Source organism: Galleria mellonella, unplaced genomic scaffold, assembly GCF_026898425.1.
Source record: "Galleria mellonella isolate WM207_F2 unplaced genomic scaffold, CSIRO_AGI_GalMel_v1 utg116, whole genome shotgun sequence".
Classification (NCBI taxonomy): domain Eukaryota; kingdom Metazoa; phylum Arthropoda; class Insecta; order Lepidoptera; family Pyralidae; genus Galleria; species Galleria mellonella.
Window position 1 is genome coordinate 4,420,500 of NW_026441978.1, and position 17,708 is coordinate 4,438,207.

Genomic DNA, 17,708 nt, shown 5'->3' on the forward strand with positions numbered 1-17,708 from the left:
AGAGAGAGATCTGTGCATGGGAGACATTTAAGAAAAATTAATTTCAATGTTCTACGAACGAATTACGTCGAATAGAGTTCAAAGCAGTATTCTTTAAAAAAATTATCCGCCTGTATGTTTGTTCCGGTATCACGCAAAAACTTGGACGCGATAACATACCAAATTAGATGCGGTTTTTAGAGTTGCGTTTCTGAAAGTCGTACTTAAAATCTTGTGTATGTTTTGTTTTGATACGCCCTCTTAAAATGGACTTCCTGCATTGGTTTTCCTACTTCTAAAGCCACGCATACAATGTAACTGGCAAAAATCTATTTAAGAATATAAGTTTGTATATTTTTTATATAATTTATTTTTAATAATAATAACTATTAATTAATTTAAAGTCACACAGCCGCTGATGATCATTGGTATTGTATATCTATTTATTATATATTTATAAATAAAATCCACGTTCTAGAACAATTGTCATAATACGTAAAAAAGTAGGTGTATAATGTTTTTTTCGAAGAAGAACTCGAAAAACCGACAACCGATGGGGAAGAAAGGTTCTTGAGTGACGACTGCGTATGGGCAAACGCAGTGTAGAACGATGGAGTGACGACCTGACATGTATTGCAGGGAGTCAGTGGATGTAGATGGCTCAGGACCGTTCTTTATGGCAGTCTGTGGGGGAGGCAGTGGACGGATAATGGCTGAGATGATGATAATAATGATAATGTTTTTTTATACTACTGAGGTGGCAAACAAGCATGTAGTTACAATATCCATAAATTGGTCCAATAACGGATGTAGTAAATATCGATTATTCAATCTATAATATCTAAATGAATAACCCCCATCGAAATAAATAGGAATATCCATGTCTAATAATTCTAAAAGAAACATAAATTACAATATATACATATATAAGTAGTAACTACTGCAAACACGAAAGATTGTGAGAATGGTTTGTTACTTTTTCAAACAAAAGCTATTAAAGAATTTAAATTTAATTTTGTACACGGATAGGTAATGCCCTAACTGAGAATATAATTCACCAATTAAGTGCTGCGGTATTTCATCCTTCCTCATTGTAACAAAATCTGCAAACACTTTTTGTGTATAAGCCTAGTTGAACCATATGCTTGTTTAATTTGCAGTATCCAGTGAGAGCCCTTGTTAATACACACATATTATTTTTACACGAAACAATTAATTTCTTAGAGTAAGTTTCTAAAAACTCCTTAATCAAGTCTTTCGAATGATTTAATCCTGACAAAAAAAGCCAGCTACTATTTACCGCTTTTAAACTTTCAAGTTTGTGATGATTGAGGCTTATTTTTTAGGTACTAGGCTTTTACCAGCAACTTCTACCGCCGAACTGAGATATGTTTACTGGCTGAAATAGAAAGTAACCTGTGTTCTTCTTCATCACATATAGTATGTGTATTTACCAAAATGAGACTGTAAAAAAGTCGTTTACTTAGCCACCTCTGTCCCATTCGTTTCTATCGTGATGTAGTTCTATTTGCATGGCTGTGTTTCGATTTGAAGGGTGGGATATGGCAGTGAATTTACAGGGCACAGAGGAATAATATCTGAGTCCTCAGGTATGGCAACGCATGGCGAAACAGTATACTCATTTATATCCATGGTACTGCTCGTGTCTATAGGCGATGGAAAGTGGTAAACTTTCCATTAGGTGGGCCGTCAGCTTGTTTACCATTCTAAGTTGCATAAAAAAAATATGGATACATCTGTAACTGTTTATCTATAACAGTTTTAAATTTTTCATCGCATAATTACATTTCTATTTTGCCAAAGTTTGACTGAGAGAGAATGCTATATAGCATTAAGTACGCCTTATGTACCAAACATTTTTTGTGATATTGTCAATAAAGTATAAATAAATAAAAAAAAATGTGTATACAAAATTTTGTAGTAATTATTTAACTCGTTAAAGCGCTAAGAGGTAAAAACAAACTCAGTTTTACATTTGTAATGTTAATAAAGACATTGCATAATACGAGTCCAAATATAGCTGTATTTTTTATTAAGTATGAATCAAGCTTACAACCGTCTGATGAGAAAAGGTGATCGTCGCTTATAAACATAAATAGAATCATGGACTTGATAGAATATACTGAGGTCGATTCTGAGGTGTTATTCTCTTAAAACTTATCTTTAATTTTTTTATTTGATTCGCAAAAGTACAATTATTTTATAAAGCATCTTCATAAAGGAGCATTAATAACAAATTTTGACTTAATTCTATTAGGAATTTAGTTCATATTAGTCAATAAAGATTTTGCCATGATATCAAATTTTAACTTTAGAAATTCAGAGAATAGCGATTCAGAATCGACCCCACTATAACGCCGGTTATGCGTCGCCAGTCCTTTCGGAATGCGAATACTGTTTCAGGTGATTACACTGACTTCTAATAACTAATCTCTAGAAATATCCTACTACAAAATTAATCAACAAACTGATCATATCTATATGTCTCGCGGTCAACAACCAACGTTTCTAAAATTAATATTTTCTGATGTTCTTTATCTGACGTCACACATTCACAATATAGATAGTTACGCGTAATGTAATAACAATAATAAAGCTTTAAAGTATAAGTCTTTATTGCCCTAACCCAGATCAACAGACAAGATGCATCGTAAATCAGCGGAGATAAAGCCAAGGTTTACCTAAATCGTATGCTTACGGGCGTTCAGGGTTCATAAAGATCTTATTAAGATATTTATTCAAGTTCAAATACTTACGAACTAGCCAATTAGGCCGTGTAAGTACTAATTGGTATTGTCGCATTCAGTACCAATCTTAGAAGGAGTCATGGTCGGAAAGCACCCAGGAACACCGAGCTTTTCAAAGCCTAATGTCCGTTAATTAATGTGTTTCACAGTCTGGCCACTGAAAGTCAACGCTAGGCTCAGAGCAGCGATCTATTAATTTCCCTAAAGATGCCTCGTTTAGAGGTAAAAAATATAGCGCAACATGTGCATGGACTGAATAACGGTCGGAGATTGATGACTAATATAGGTCGGATCTTCTAGTAATAATAATAGTAGTCAATGTTCAAATGTTGGCAATCGCACGCATACTAATGAAAACTGAATTAAACAAAATAATTCTAATCAACTAACCAGTAAAATTGTACAATGATACATTTTTATTATGGGGTTAAAATGAAATGGTAACTTTACTTACGTTATAAATTTACGCTAATGAGGTACAAGCATAAAAATATGGAATGTTTTATTTCTATGATACTAGTTTAGGATATTAATTTTCTTTAAGTCCTGTGTATGCCAGAGTACCATAAAATACAAAATAACCACGTCATTCTATTACTTTACCCTCAAAAGAGCAAAACAGTGTTTTGCTGTGGCCCAAAGCACTAATCCTCGTCACTAACAGTCACTTCCCTCACGAGGCATTGCACGGAATATCAGGAATGATAGTTGTAACAGCCGTGAACTGTCTACTGCTGAACATTTGTATACCCAACCAGGGCGACCTCCACGCGGTTCCTCCTTGAAACTATCATGGTTCATTCATAAATTCATCATGATGGGCTAACTGGCCTGTTTTCATTCTCATCGATGACCCATCACTGGTCCCCTGCCAGCGTATACCATTAGCGCAGGCGGGGCTGCCATTCCATTTTCATCTATCAAAAATAACTGCTGAACATAGCCTCCCCCATAAGAAGGGTTTTGCTCGTAGTTGCCACGCTTGGCAAGGCGGATTGGCAACCGCAGTTTGGCTTCTGGTGATGTTTTAAGAGGAACGCTGCTGCCCATCCCTTCATCATAAGCTCCCTTAGTCGCCCCCTACGAAACCCACGGGAAAGGAAGGGGTGGCCTATTCTATGCCGGAACCTACACGGTTATCGACGATAAGTACTTACCCAATCCAAAGTTATTCTATTTTGACGGACAAAAAGTACGTCGAGGTTAGTCTGGATTTAGAACGGGCCGGACTCCTAAGTCGCGCCATTATTTTTTTTTTATACAACTTAGAATGGCAAACAAGCTGACGGCCCACCATATACTCGTGTTAATCTGTAGAAACAATCCTTAATGGGATCATGCAACATCATGTCACCACAAGCCTTCCTTTCCCCCACCAGTCGTGGAGAAATCCATCACCCCATCCGGAAGGAAAGGGTATGTTAGTAATTAGGTCTAACAACACTATTGCTAGCAATATACTCTATCAGATCGGCCTCCACGTGGTTCCCTGTGGATACTAACCTGGTTAACTCTTGTGAAATTCGCCACAATGGTGAACAGGGAATGGGAAGCAGTGTAACTGGCCTGTTCTCATCCTCACCTATCAACTCTTACCGATTCCCTGCCAACGTTTAGCGATAGCGTAGACGGAGTTACTATTGCATTCTTACCTATTAAAAAAATAAAATAAATAAATAAATATAATAAAAATAAATAAATAAAAAATCCACCGCATCCAGCTAAAATTCAAGCTGTAAGACTACAATTCAAATTCGCTCCTTGAGCGAAGATGCGACATGCTTAAACCCGCAGAAATACTTGTTCAATATTTTATTGTAGGCGTATTTGAGAAGGGCGAAGGGAGGGGGAGTGAATGTTGTATGCATGTGTTAGTTCAGAAAATGCTGATCACATGCTCCTATAATGCCTCTCAGGTGTTTTCACTACTATAACTTGTAACGGCATACATATTGACTCACCTTGTAGTAAGTAGTAACCATCGCGTATAAACAAATACAATGGACATCATCATATTTTTTTTAAGTTTAATAATAAGTTTATTTCAAAATAAATATTAAAAACATTTTTAAATATAGGTGAAACCCTGCTCCCTAAATAGGTAAATCTTGTACTTTAGGATAAGCAGTGCTCTTCCCTATACGGCATAATGACACAATATATACACTCACAAATTAGACAGTCAAGATTCACTTACAAAATATTATTTGCCAAATTAAATTATTGTATTAGTAACTTAATTAGTTCTTTTATATATATATATATATATATATATATATTACCTCATTGCTAGCAATATAAGATATATTGCTAGCGATGAGGCAATCAAATCAAGTCGACCTCCACGTGGTTCCTCCTGGAAACCATCGTGCCTAATTCTTGTTGAATTCGTCACGGTGTATTTACTGACCCGTTTCATCCTCACCTATCGTCCCTCATTATTACCCTGCCAGTGTATACCGATAACGCAGGCGGGGTTACCATTCCATTATCACCCTTTAAAATAACCTACGGTAAAAGGAAGAGTTGGCCCATTCCATGCCGAGACCATACGACATATAACATCAAAGAACTTCTACGTTTTACTACGTTTTAAATTACAAGAATAAATTTAGAAAATATGACAGATATATATGACAAACTTTCAGATCACCATCCAATACCCAAATGAAAGCTTTGGAAAAATTCAAATTCTGCTTTGTATCTTTTTATCATTTGTTTATTTCATGCCATCATCATTTAACAATCCTTTACTACTGTCAATAATTATAACAAAATTATAAAAGATACCAGCAGGTATTGAAAGACAATTGTACGTTTAAAACATATCAATTTAATATGATTTCTATAAACATTACCTATTGTATAATTTATAAACCGAATTATTAAATTGAATAACATAATGGAATTAACTGCTTATAAAACCTTATTTGTGACTAAATACAAATGGTGAATGTACAAAAAATCGGTGAAAATATTGATGCCTGCTTGGTAAAAACGTTGGTATTCACTGTGAATCCGCTTAGAACCGGTTCGAACCGGTTTTACAAAAGAGGCCGGAGTGTTCACGCCGACCTCTGACGTTGGAGAGCTATGGCGACTACTCGATGACGGTTTGTTCTTCTTTTACGAAAAATTCAACAACTTCTTCCACTGTGTTTGACTGGTCTGTATCCAGACCGTCGGTATCCACGTCTGCGAGAAAAAAAAACATAGGATTATTTACATAAATTTACAAATTCAACTTGATTTTAGATTTTATCGACTTATCAAGTTTGTTTACTCTTAATAATATCAAATTAAGAAATTAAGTTACCATATATTGAAAATTTATATGTGCCATTAAATACCTTTAGATTTTCTCATTGGAATATTTACTCAATAAAGGCAGATTAGTCTAACGTCCAATTTGCATAGATGTTATGCATATCAGATGTTTTGAAACTAAACCAAATTATGCAAAACAAACCAAAGAATCATGATGTGTTGCCACCAGACTTTGAATATAATCATAATTCATTTACATGTATATGTTTACTTCAATTAAATATAATAAAAATAACTTATCTTGCAAAAAAATGGCCATTTTTGTATTAAAAAGAGATATGTTTTAAATATACAAATGTATCCTTACTAACATTATAAATGTAAAAGAGAATTTGTATGTAACCTTAGTGCCTCAAAAGCTTAACCAATCTTTATGAAATTTGATATATAATATATATTTGGGTCACTGCGACACACATGGTGAAACTATATTTTATCTTTTGTTTTAAAAAGTGTAAATAATTTAATTGTATAAACTCATTTGTAAATTTACGTGTGTCATAAATGGCTCAAATAAAAAGTTTATCTATCTATCTATCTACTATATGGTATGGTATATAGGTTACTTTTTCCCAGACACGTAGGCGAAATCGCGGTTAAGAGTAAGTAAGTAATAAAGTATCTTACAATTCCTCAGTTCGAGACGGCGTGGTTTCTGCTCGTTCCACTCCTGCGTCTTCGCTTCTCTATATTCAACGTGTTTCTTCATTTGCTCCGTACGTTTCGCCACCAATTCCTATACGAAAAAAAAATATAAGTATGTTACATTTAACCAGTGTAATAATATATTACTCAATAGCGAACCAACCGGGCCTCGCGGGGGTAGAAGGAATTTTTAGTAATGGGGCTTAATAGGCCCACTGCTAACAATATATCCTATTAGGTCGACCTCCTCGTGGTTTCCCTTGGAAACCATCGTGATTTATTTATTTTAACTGACCTGTTCCTTACCTATCATCCCTCACTGGTGGCCCGCCAGTGTATTCTACCGATAGCGCAGGCGGGGTTACCATTCCATCATCATCTAATAAAAACCCGACTTCGCACGAGTAGACAGAATTTTCGAAAATCAATACATATAATAAATAATATTACATGTATTGATAATAATAAAATTATTTTAACAAATTAAATAAAACTTCTAGAAGAGTGTAATTACCTTGCTGGCCTTACTGCTGCGCATACGGTCTTTAGACTCGAACTGCGAGTAGTATTTCTTGAGGTTCTTCTTTATCTCCTTCTGTTGTTTCTCGCTGAGGAGCGTGGGCGGACGAGGTCGCCAGTGGAACTGCGCGAAACCTTCCTTCATTACTCTATGGAAACAAACATAAACCACAATTACATTATATTTTTAAAATCACTAAACATTTATTTAAATGATAAAAGAATACTATAACATATCGTAATGTCACGTATGAGCACCACAGAATATCAGCGCTGTAGCAATTAAATTGCTGCAGCACATGCTGAGTGGTGACCACGTTGGCAATAATTAATATAAAGTTTTTTGTTTTTTAATTCATAATGTATGTAACTTTTTGTTGTTGTCAATAAATGTTTTCTTTCTTCTCATATATACTATTATAATATTCCATAGATTATCGAATATATATTGACGAAAATATCAAGTAAGCTTTTAACTACAAAAACAATTCTTAAAATCAGCCCACAATCAATGAAGATATTGTGAAAACACAAAATATTTTTGTATAAAAATAAATAAAAAAAAATTTACAAATAACAATTGAAGGAGAACCAAAGTTCCCGAAGGAAAACCAAACCCCGTAAAGTCAAATAAAAACATAAAAAAGAATAGTTGAATTAAGAACAATTTTTTATTTTGTTAAATTGTAGTAAAATTGTCATCCAATAAACCCATCCAGAGGGAGACTTTGTACAAAAGTCGATTGCATGGGTACCTCTATCCCATTCGTGTTTCTACCGTAAAGCAATTGTGTTTGCATGGCTACGTTTCGGTTTGAAGGGTGGGATATGGTGTGAATTTACAGGGTACAGAGGAATAACACCTGAGTCCTCAGGAATGGCAACGCATGGTGGGTTATCATGGGCAAAACAGTATACTCTGTTATGTCCATGGTACTGCTTAATGATCTATGCTCATGTCTATAGGCGACGGTTACCACTTTCCATCAGGTGAGCTGTTACCTTGTTTGCCATTCTAAGTTGTATAAAAAAAAACTTAATCAACAATAGCCAGACCATTAACATTTACATTCCAAAGACACTCACCTTCTAAGTATCTTCCCCTGGAAGGACCATATATAGTATCCACAGTCCATTTTACACTTGAGTGAAGACACGCCGGTAACAACATATCTGCCAGTCGGGTCCCACTCTATACCGGACATCTGTAAATCACAATATTAATTTTATATGCATACTAGCGATCTCCCCCCCCCCCCCCGGCCTTGCACGAGTAGATAGATAAATAGATAAATTTGTATATTCACATTAAAATTGTTTTGCATTATTTTAATATTTCTATTTCTTATTTTTTTAAACTAATGTATAGTCTATGTTACTCGTTAATAGTGTAGCTATGTAATTTTTTTTTAAATCAATTGAGTGTTTTTGGAATTTAACCATTACAAATAAACTTACAATCAAATCTTTCCTCTTTATAATATTTGTACAGAATATAATTTATATAAATTTTTCTTATCTCCCATGTACAAATTCTCTAGTTATATTGTTATTATATTGGTAAGATCATAAAACATATATACACAGCAGTACTTGGAAAAGTGAACAATATTCGAAGTCATATGTAACTGCAAGCCAATATTCTTATTTGTTTAATTAAACAAATACATATTATTTATGGATTCTTAACACAGATGTTCAAACAACTGTAACGCCAATAAATAATATACCACTTAATTTGTTAATTTCACCATCATGTCATTGAGAAAGTTGGTACAGGAAACCTATGTTAAAAAATAGACAATGAGTAATTGAAACAAACAGATTACTACATTGTCTAGAGTCCCCTATAAGTACTTACAACAAACTAATTTCATGTAGACATCTCTACAATCATCTCCAGACCTTTTATAGAATAAATGGAAAAAAACCAATTGTCTGATATACATTTCCTACGTGATTTACTTTCACAACTCTTCTTATACATATCTCCAGCTATAGAAGAAAATAAAGTCTTATAAATTAATCTATGTTTTGTTTAGCACCTATATTCTAACCACTTCTATGTTAAAAACCTATTTCAGTAACGAAATTATATAGAATATTACTAACCTGATAATGATGGGACACATTCATAATAGTGAAGTCATTGGTGTCCAAAAATTCTAAAGCACCACCAGTCAATCCCAAATTAGCCAACACCATGAACTGTCCCATTGGAGACCAGAACAGGTGATTGAATGGCTTCCTCTCGAACTTCTTGAGCAATGTAGGTGCCTGCCCTGTATTCACTTGATAAAAGCTTATACATATATTTGCGGGATCTCCGTGAATTATAGAGAATTTGGACCCAACAGGCTCCCAAGCAAAGGCTTGGATAGGCTCCTTGATCTCTACTGAGTCTACTGGTATCTCCTTCTCTCTCATATGGAATATCTCGAAGTTGTAATACATTCCGGAATATTTAATCTCATTTTTGTCTTTCTTCACTTTCGAGTAGCGGTCTACCTTCACACAGAGGTAGTCACCGCTCTTCTGCCAGTGGATTTTACAGTCAGCGACAGAGAACAAGTTCTTTGAACGTGTCTCTGTACGGTTTGGTAGTTCTAGAAGAGTTACGCGTGCGGGCACGTCTTTATCCTCAGCAACCCAATAAGCTAGAACGTTGTCTGTAGGCGACCAACTGAAGTCCCTGCAAAATATTATTACAACATAAATAAATGTAGTTTATGAGTACATATACGAGTAGATATAATTTTTAGAAATTTACACAATAGTATGACTTTTCTATTGCTGGAAAATGTATCAATTTGTTTAAAAAAAATACATGATGCCTCATTTCTTTTATAATGATGCCAATAATGTCTATACATATATGGACCACAGATATCCTGATACTTAAGAAACAATGATAAACAAGCAAGAGTCTATTCAGATAAATTACAAATCTACCATCAGTAAGATGAAACCATTTATTGTAAAAAATATATATACCTAACACTAATGATAATTAACATCAGGAGAGCTGTGTTACAGTTAGAAATTATGTTTTTAGATAAAATGTATCAGAAACGTACCTTATTCCTGGTATTTTAATAGACTTCTTGTCCAGTAAACCAAATCCTGGCGTCTCATATACCGAAAGCATATCGGGGCCTAATCTCGCGAAGAACCTGTCATCCTTGCTCCATCGGAATATTGGCCATGTTACGTACTCATCTGGGGGAGGGAAACTCCTTTTCTCCTGACCAGTCCTGTAGACAAAATTTTATTTTTATTCTCATCATATCAGTCATTAATTGTCCACTGCTAAAAATAGACCTCCCCATAGACTGCAGTTATGCTTTTGGTGATGTTTTAAGAGGGACACTGCTGCTCATCTTTCAACCATTAAGTTCCCTTAGTCACCCACGAGAAAAAAAGGGTGGCCTAATCTATGCCAGGACCACACAGCAATGGAACAGTTTATTGTCAAAACTTCATTCAACTGATTTTTATTACAATCATTAAAATGCTACAACACTAAACACTCTTTCACATGTCATTTTAGAGACCTCAATGTAATGTTTGTTTCAGAAAATAATGAATCGGACCATTCCACTGTCTTGCATCTGATTCACTTAGAAGTTCAACAACCCTATTTGTATCTAGTGTTAACAATGACAATTTTCCGTATCTACACTAATATTATAAAGAGGAAAGATTTGTATTTTTGTGTGTATGTATGTTTGTAACAAATAAACTCAAAAACTATTTTGCCGATTTCAAAAATTGTTTTACCATTAGAAAGCTACATTCACCCTGAGTAACATGGGCTATATTTATTGCTAGAAAAGATTAGGGATCCTCACTAAAACTTTAGTAATGTAACTCAAGGTGTAAAAAATGCTATAAAATATCTTTCATGGCATGCACTGCGGAAACCAATGATGATAGAACAAAAGTATGTTCTATAATATTTAATAAAATATCAATAACTACAAAAAACTTCGCGATACTTTATGTCCAAGTATCATCGTTATGTCAAAACAACCACTTTTACAATGTTGTAAAAATGTCCACCCATGCGAAGGCAGGACGAGCAGCTAGTATTTTATATTTAAGACAAACATGAAATATTGTTTGCACAAAAAAATCTATTAAATTAAATCTCACCTTATATCCCAGATAATGAGTTTCTTGTCATCATTCCCTCTATCACTGCTTGGTGAGAATGTCACAATATAGTTCTCACATGGCGAAAAAGAGATAAACCTAGCTTCTGGATGTGAGAATTTCTGGAACTGTGAGAATTTAGGTCCTGCCCATAAGGCGACCCCTCTCCAGTGGAATGTAGCTAGGTATGTCCCTAGTGGTGACCACACTGCATAAGTTTCTGTCCAATTCTATAAGTAACAAAATTTTCATGTTTTTTATACTTGGCATATTTAATTAATTAAACTGTCTTTTCATAAAAATCAGTTATTAATTCCAATAATGTTACTTATTAATAAATCTGCCAAGTATAAAAAAAAATACTTTTATATTTACATTTATTGATAACACAACTTTGATTGCATGACTGTTTTGGTTTGATTAATGGGATAAAAGCAAAAAAGCATTGTCCTCAAAAACAGCAATTATTGAAAAGTATTGAGGGTATCACAGTATATTCTGTGATGTACATGGTGCTGTTTATGTATTTAGGTGACAGTTAGCACTTTTCATTAGGTTTCATCGAGTTATATGAAAATCTAAGCTGCATAAAATAATTTATGAGATGGGTGACAATAATTTAATACATACCGGTCGTTCTTGCAGTAACACAGGTTCAGGCAATGCGTTTTGCCACACTTGGAGTGCTACACCAGTACCAATACCAACTAGGAATTGGTCATAACAATCTGGATCCATCAGGTACCATTGGAGATCTGACTGGACCTTGAACGGCTGTGGCGAGGGTGGCTCCCATTCTTTTGGTATTTCTGAATATCTGAAAATAATAATTGAATATAACATTCAAGATTATAACATTCTTCCTTCACTAGTGTACTAAGTATTTGTGCAAACTTTATTGTCTATGGGATAAAATATTTTAATTGTATAATTGCCATAGGTATAAAGCTGTATGTTGGCCTTAAATTAATAATTAATGTCTAATGAGATAATTAAAGGGCATTTCTATGGTAATATAAAGCACAAGTAACTAATCAATCCAAATTATAGCATTAAGCTTGTCCCCTTGCCATTAAAAGTTTTATATACACCATAAAATAACAATAGATAAATGGATATTGTAGTCCTAACTCCTAAACAAATATATGAAATCAGTTTCTTTTTAGTTGCAATAAATCAAATTCCCTTCAATAATATTAATATTAGCCTATATCGTCGTAGTCGTAGAATACTGACAGACCTGACGAAGATTACATATAAAGATTTGTCACTATTCTACGACTATGATGATATAAAATATGAAGAAATACTAAGACGTTACATAAGAATTATTTTAATACCTAACATTTGCTATAGTAAGTACTTTGAAGTTACATTATTAAAACATTAGAAGATTAGTTTACTCTAAAAAAAATAACAATTACCAGCATATATTACATTATCAGCAATAATAGACATAACTGCAATTATTTATTGCATTGTAGATAATGTTCCTCCAAATAATTATATATATATATATGTGGAAAATTACATATTAAGATCACATTTTTGTCATTTTAATAGATTAGCCACTAACCCTATATGAAATTGGTCAACAAAATGGTTCTAATATAGTACATTCTAAGTACAGTAAATTTTTTTTTGTTCAAGAAAAAAAAATTAAAAATTATATTAGAACAATACCTAATTATATATTTACAATACATTAAGTACATTCTTTTTTGTCATTCAAGCATTAATAAATTATTCATAATTTGTACAATAACAAAAAAATTTTCCAAAATACTTTTCTAAATTACTTTCGTAATTAATTATGTATACATAATTATTAACAGTGTTGTTTATTTATTAATGCAAACCAGGGGTATATATTAACCCATTTAAAAACACTACAATAGTTAAGATTATAATAAATTACATGTGCTGATTACAGGTAAGTACAACATTTGCCATTACATTTAGAAAAAAATAATTTCAACTAACAATAATTGCACCTCGTATTTACTGGTACTTGTATCATTGGTTGTGATTATGCCTCTGCACAAAGGTTTATACATTTTCTAGTCATTTCTATAATGCAAGTCTTATATTCTTTTTGAAGTTTTATATTCTTTTTAAATTTTTAAATGAACTATTTGAATAAAGAAAAAATTTGCAGTCATGAAATACATAGTTAAATGAAAGTAGTAGGAAATATATTTTATTAATGTTATTATGTAAAAAGATACATTGCATATTATTATAATTATTTTTATATTATCAAACTGTTTTAAATTTATGAAAATATATTTTAACTGGGTAACCCAGAATACATTATTTGGGTGTATAGATCCCTTATAAAGATAATAATTATCCCATCACTCAAACTAGCGGATATAATTTTTAAAAACTTTACTAAAATTATAGGTTGAGCAATTTCAAAGATTAGCATGAAAGAATTTTGTGACAGGATTTTTATATGTAAAGATTTAAAAAATAAATGCATGATTATTAACCTATAAATATCCAGAATACAGCTGTATTCTTATGCATTATATAACTAATACATTAATTAAAGATTTCAAAGTGAAAAGTTGTTAGGAATATGTCTTGTAAGCACTTACTTTTTAAAATCAGTGAAGAGGTTCACTAAAAATGTATGCTGCTTATCTAATTTGCAATTATTGGTCGCCTTCACAGCCTCTGCTGCGTTCTGGGGATTGTTGTACTCCAAGAAAATGTAACCAGTCGTGACTCCATTCTCGGTTGTTGGGTAATACTCGTTAACAATCTTTCCGAATTTGCTAAAGATCTTATTTATAACGCTTTGCAGCTTCTCTAGACGCTCGGGGCCGACTTGTGGGCACCCGTCAACAACGATTACATTTTCATAACCATCAGACTCCTTCGGCTTTTGCTCTAGGATGTCAGCCAACAATTCTGCAACGTCAATGTTAGGTTATGTTTAGGAGTTGACATCACCACACAGTATATTAAAGAAATAAGAGTGACCATTTTTAAACAATACTATTTATCGTACAACTGTTAAAAATAGTAAAGAAATCAATGAAAAATCCTGAAATGCGTGGGTGACGCATATGGCCGGTCCAACCTCTAATTTATAATATGCTTACCCTCATCAGGAATATCGTCGACGAAGCCTTCCGGATCATCAAAATCAGGCTCCTCATCGAAGTTTTGCTCTTCATTGTCACTTTGAGGGGTTTGATTCACTTTCTCATCGCCTTTTTTCTTAGCCATTTTGACGTTTTAACGTGTGTTAACGGAAGACACGCCATTAGTGAACGAGACTATAGAGAATTTTTTTTTTTAACTTTCCTTACTCTAACGTTTAGTTTCACCTTAGTAGACATAATTTTAATCATCATCATAATAATTATTATATTTTAAGATATTATTAGACATCAAGTGTATAAACAGGTAATAACATAATCATATAAATTTAGTGGATCTTAATATTTCAATAAAGGTTAAATAATCACAAAAAAATGTGCAGCTTACCATAGACTAAAAGTAAAAATTACTTTCCGCGGGAATATTTAAGTGTTTCGAAGTGATCGTATCGAATTTTTAACATATTTGACTTTCATACAAAGAGTAGTCTTAAAGTAAAGTAAGAGAAAAAGCTTTTATTTCACCTAATTTATTCACTCAATAAATAAAATTACAGCTTTTATTGGAGTTTTGTTTCTTAAAGAATTAGCAATACTTTGAAATTTTTTTTAAAGATTTTAAATTAATATATTATATTCTAATAACTAAGATATAATATATTTTTAGATATAAATTAAGGTTTGTCATAGGTCTCGCTTCATAACGTCCTTATAGCCTTGAATTATACCTATAACATTTATTTTATATAAGATAAGGGCTACAAACTTATGATAATGATTTGATCCACTACTAATTTAGTCAAAATTCAAATTGCATTCCAAAAACTACGCCATATCTTTTCATCTACAATACTATAATAATATTAACATAACTTATGTACGTACTAAGTACTTAAGAATAACAACAGACATGAGTACCTACCTACCATGGATACCACGAGAGCTACAGTGTATGTATTTATTACATACTTTTTTTACACTACTACGCAAATATCCATTGAACAAAAAAGTTATTGCGAATGGACTACCTACAGCATGTAGGCAGTCTGTGAAGTCCATAATGCTATACGTCTATAGGCAATGGCAATAACAATTTCCCATCAAATGGACCGTCTATTTGGAAACGCCAATTGCTTAAAAAAAACAGTCTAAAACGGGAATCTTTAGATTCTTAAGCACAGTATTAAGAAGACACTGCAAATTGTTCAGAAGCTCTGGAGTATAGTTCAGGCTCGGATTTTCACTATATGCTAGAATTCGAAATTAAAATAATCTACGGAAAGACCAGCGATTTATAATTAGATATATACACGCATATTAAACTTAACAACGAATGCAAATCCCGTTAGAAATCGAAAACAAATATTTTTCAATATGTTTCCTATTCCTTTTTTTTCAATAAATCTTGCTAGCTCAGATGAAGTGGCATTTGTAGCTATTGACGGGTCAGCGCACATGAAAATTGAGGTCGACAGCGCACATAGGTACACCGCATACCGCATACCTACTTGTATAGACCATAAGGCAAAACACGACTATTACCACTTACCGTTATTGTCACTCTTATTGCTATCAGGTTAAGGATGCTAATTGAAATTTTAATACTTAATTAAATTAATAAACACACGTGTTTTATTAAATAGTAAACGCAAAGATATGCAGCGTGTTAAATTGATTAAATGTCTCAATTACTAAAATGCTGGTACGGTGTTAAAGACATGTACAAGATTTTTATTGTATAGGAGTAGGCATTAGCACATAATGTAAATAAAATACCCATTTGTATGTGTACTACATGACTATTTCAAATAAGAAATAAAAAAATATTTAAGAGAGGCATTTGTCTACATTGTTGTGGAGAATAATAATAATAATAAGCTCTTTATTGCACACATTAGAGATGTATACAAGGAGTTTTTATACAGAATGTGCATATACAAAAGGCGGCTTTATCGCTAAAAGCAATCTTACAGACAATCTGAGAATGATCGATTCGTTTAAAAAAAATTTGCCCATCTTTAAATATACTAATGAGACCAAGTCAAACCTATCACCTATGGGATTAATTTGGATTATTCATATTTTCCATTGTCAGATTGACATAAATTTATTCGTCATTGAACATATAAGTTTTGATGACTGCTAAATTTGAATTGGCAACACTATAAAAAAAATTGTTCAAGTTTATCTTTTACATAGTTTACAAGAGCTACTTACCAATTTCCGCCTAACTTAGCAAGAATGGGGTCACGTTACCATCGGTCTCGTGCAGTCACCATTCGTCACACGAATGCGTAGCGACCGCGAATGGTGGGCTTATGGTGCAGTGACCGATGTTGGTTTATTGCACCTTGATAACACGCCCACAATCCCATACAAATTATTATGAATGTTACGTTACTTAGTGATTAGGTACACATCTACTCTTTGTACATACCGTTACGAATGGTGACATCTGCATTAAAATAAAAAAAAAAAAAAATAAGTTAAATCATTTCTAAAGAATTAAAAATTACTATCTCGCTATCTTTTAAAATATTGGTCGTATTTTGAACACGTGACTTATTAAACAAGCTGCATAAACATAATTTTGGATTTAAATTTTGGACATTTTTAAATACTAACCCGCTTTTGAGAATCTTTATTTTTATTTTTCGAGAAGTTAAACTTTACCATATATAACAATTTCAAAAGTAATTTTTTCCATTAAATTCTATTGATTTATTTCACGTTTATCAGTCATTATTGAGCTACTTTTCACATGATATTTGTGAAATACATATTTTTACCTGAATGTTAATAATTAGGTTTAATTATTACAGTTCGTGTAAACCATACGAACCTTAGAAGATACAAATATCACCAGACTTACGGTAAAAATCCTTTTAAGAAGCCCCTCTTTATTAACTCTTGTCAAATTTTGCGACTTCTCTTTTATATACTTAATACAACAGAAAGGGGGGAAGGGATAGTTAGCAATGGAGTCTTAACAGCCCCATTGCTAGCAATATACCCTCTCAGGTCGACATCCACGCGTTTCCCCCTGGAAACCATCATCGTTAATTCGATCGATCGAGTTCATCACGATGAACTAACTGACCTGCTTTCATCCTCATCTATCATCTATCACTGGTGCCCCGCCAGCGTATACCGATAGCGCAGGCGGGGTCGCCATCCCATTATCATCCAATAAAAAAATACA

At 33.0% G+C, this 17,708-nt stretch overlaps 1 protein-coding gene across 1 annotated transcript; it reads right to left on the reverse strand.

Moving 5' to 3' along the window:
* Window positions 1-5,557: 5,557 nt before the first annotated feature.
* Window positions 5,558-14,690, reverse strand: LOC113513859 (eukaryotic translation initiation factor 3 subunit B). The gene is made up of 10 exons (XM_052894382.1): window positions 14,507-14,690; window positions 13,997-14,312; window positions 12,024-12,210; window positions 11,394-11,623; window positions 10,316-10,492; window positions 9,351-9,930; window positions 8,325-8,443; window positions 7,234-7,387; window positions 6,702-6,810; window positions 5,558-5,942 (listed from the first exon to the last, which is right to left on the reverse strand). The coding sequence occupies exons 1-10, from the start codon at window positions 14,631-14,633 to the stop codon at window positions 5,848-5,850; spliced, it is 2,094 nt and encodes a 697-aa protein (XP_052750342.1). The 5' UTR covers window positions 14,634-14,690; the 3' UTR covers window positions 5,558-5,847.
* Window positions 14,691-17,708: the final 3,018 nt, after the last annotated feature.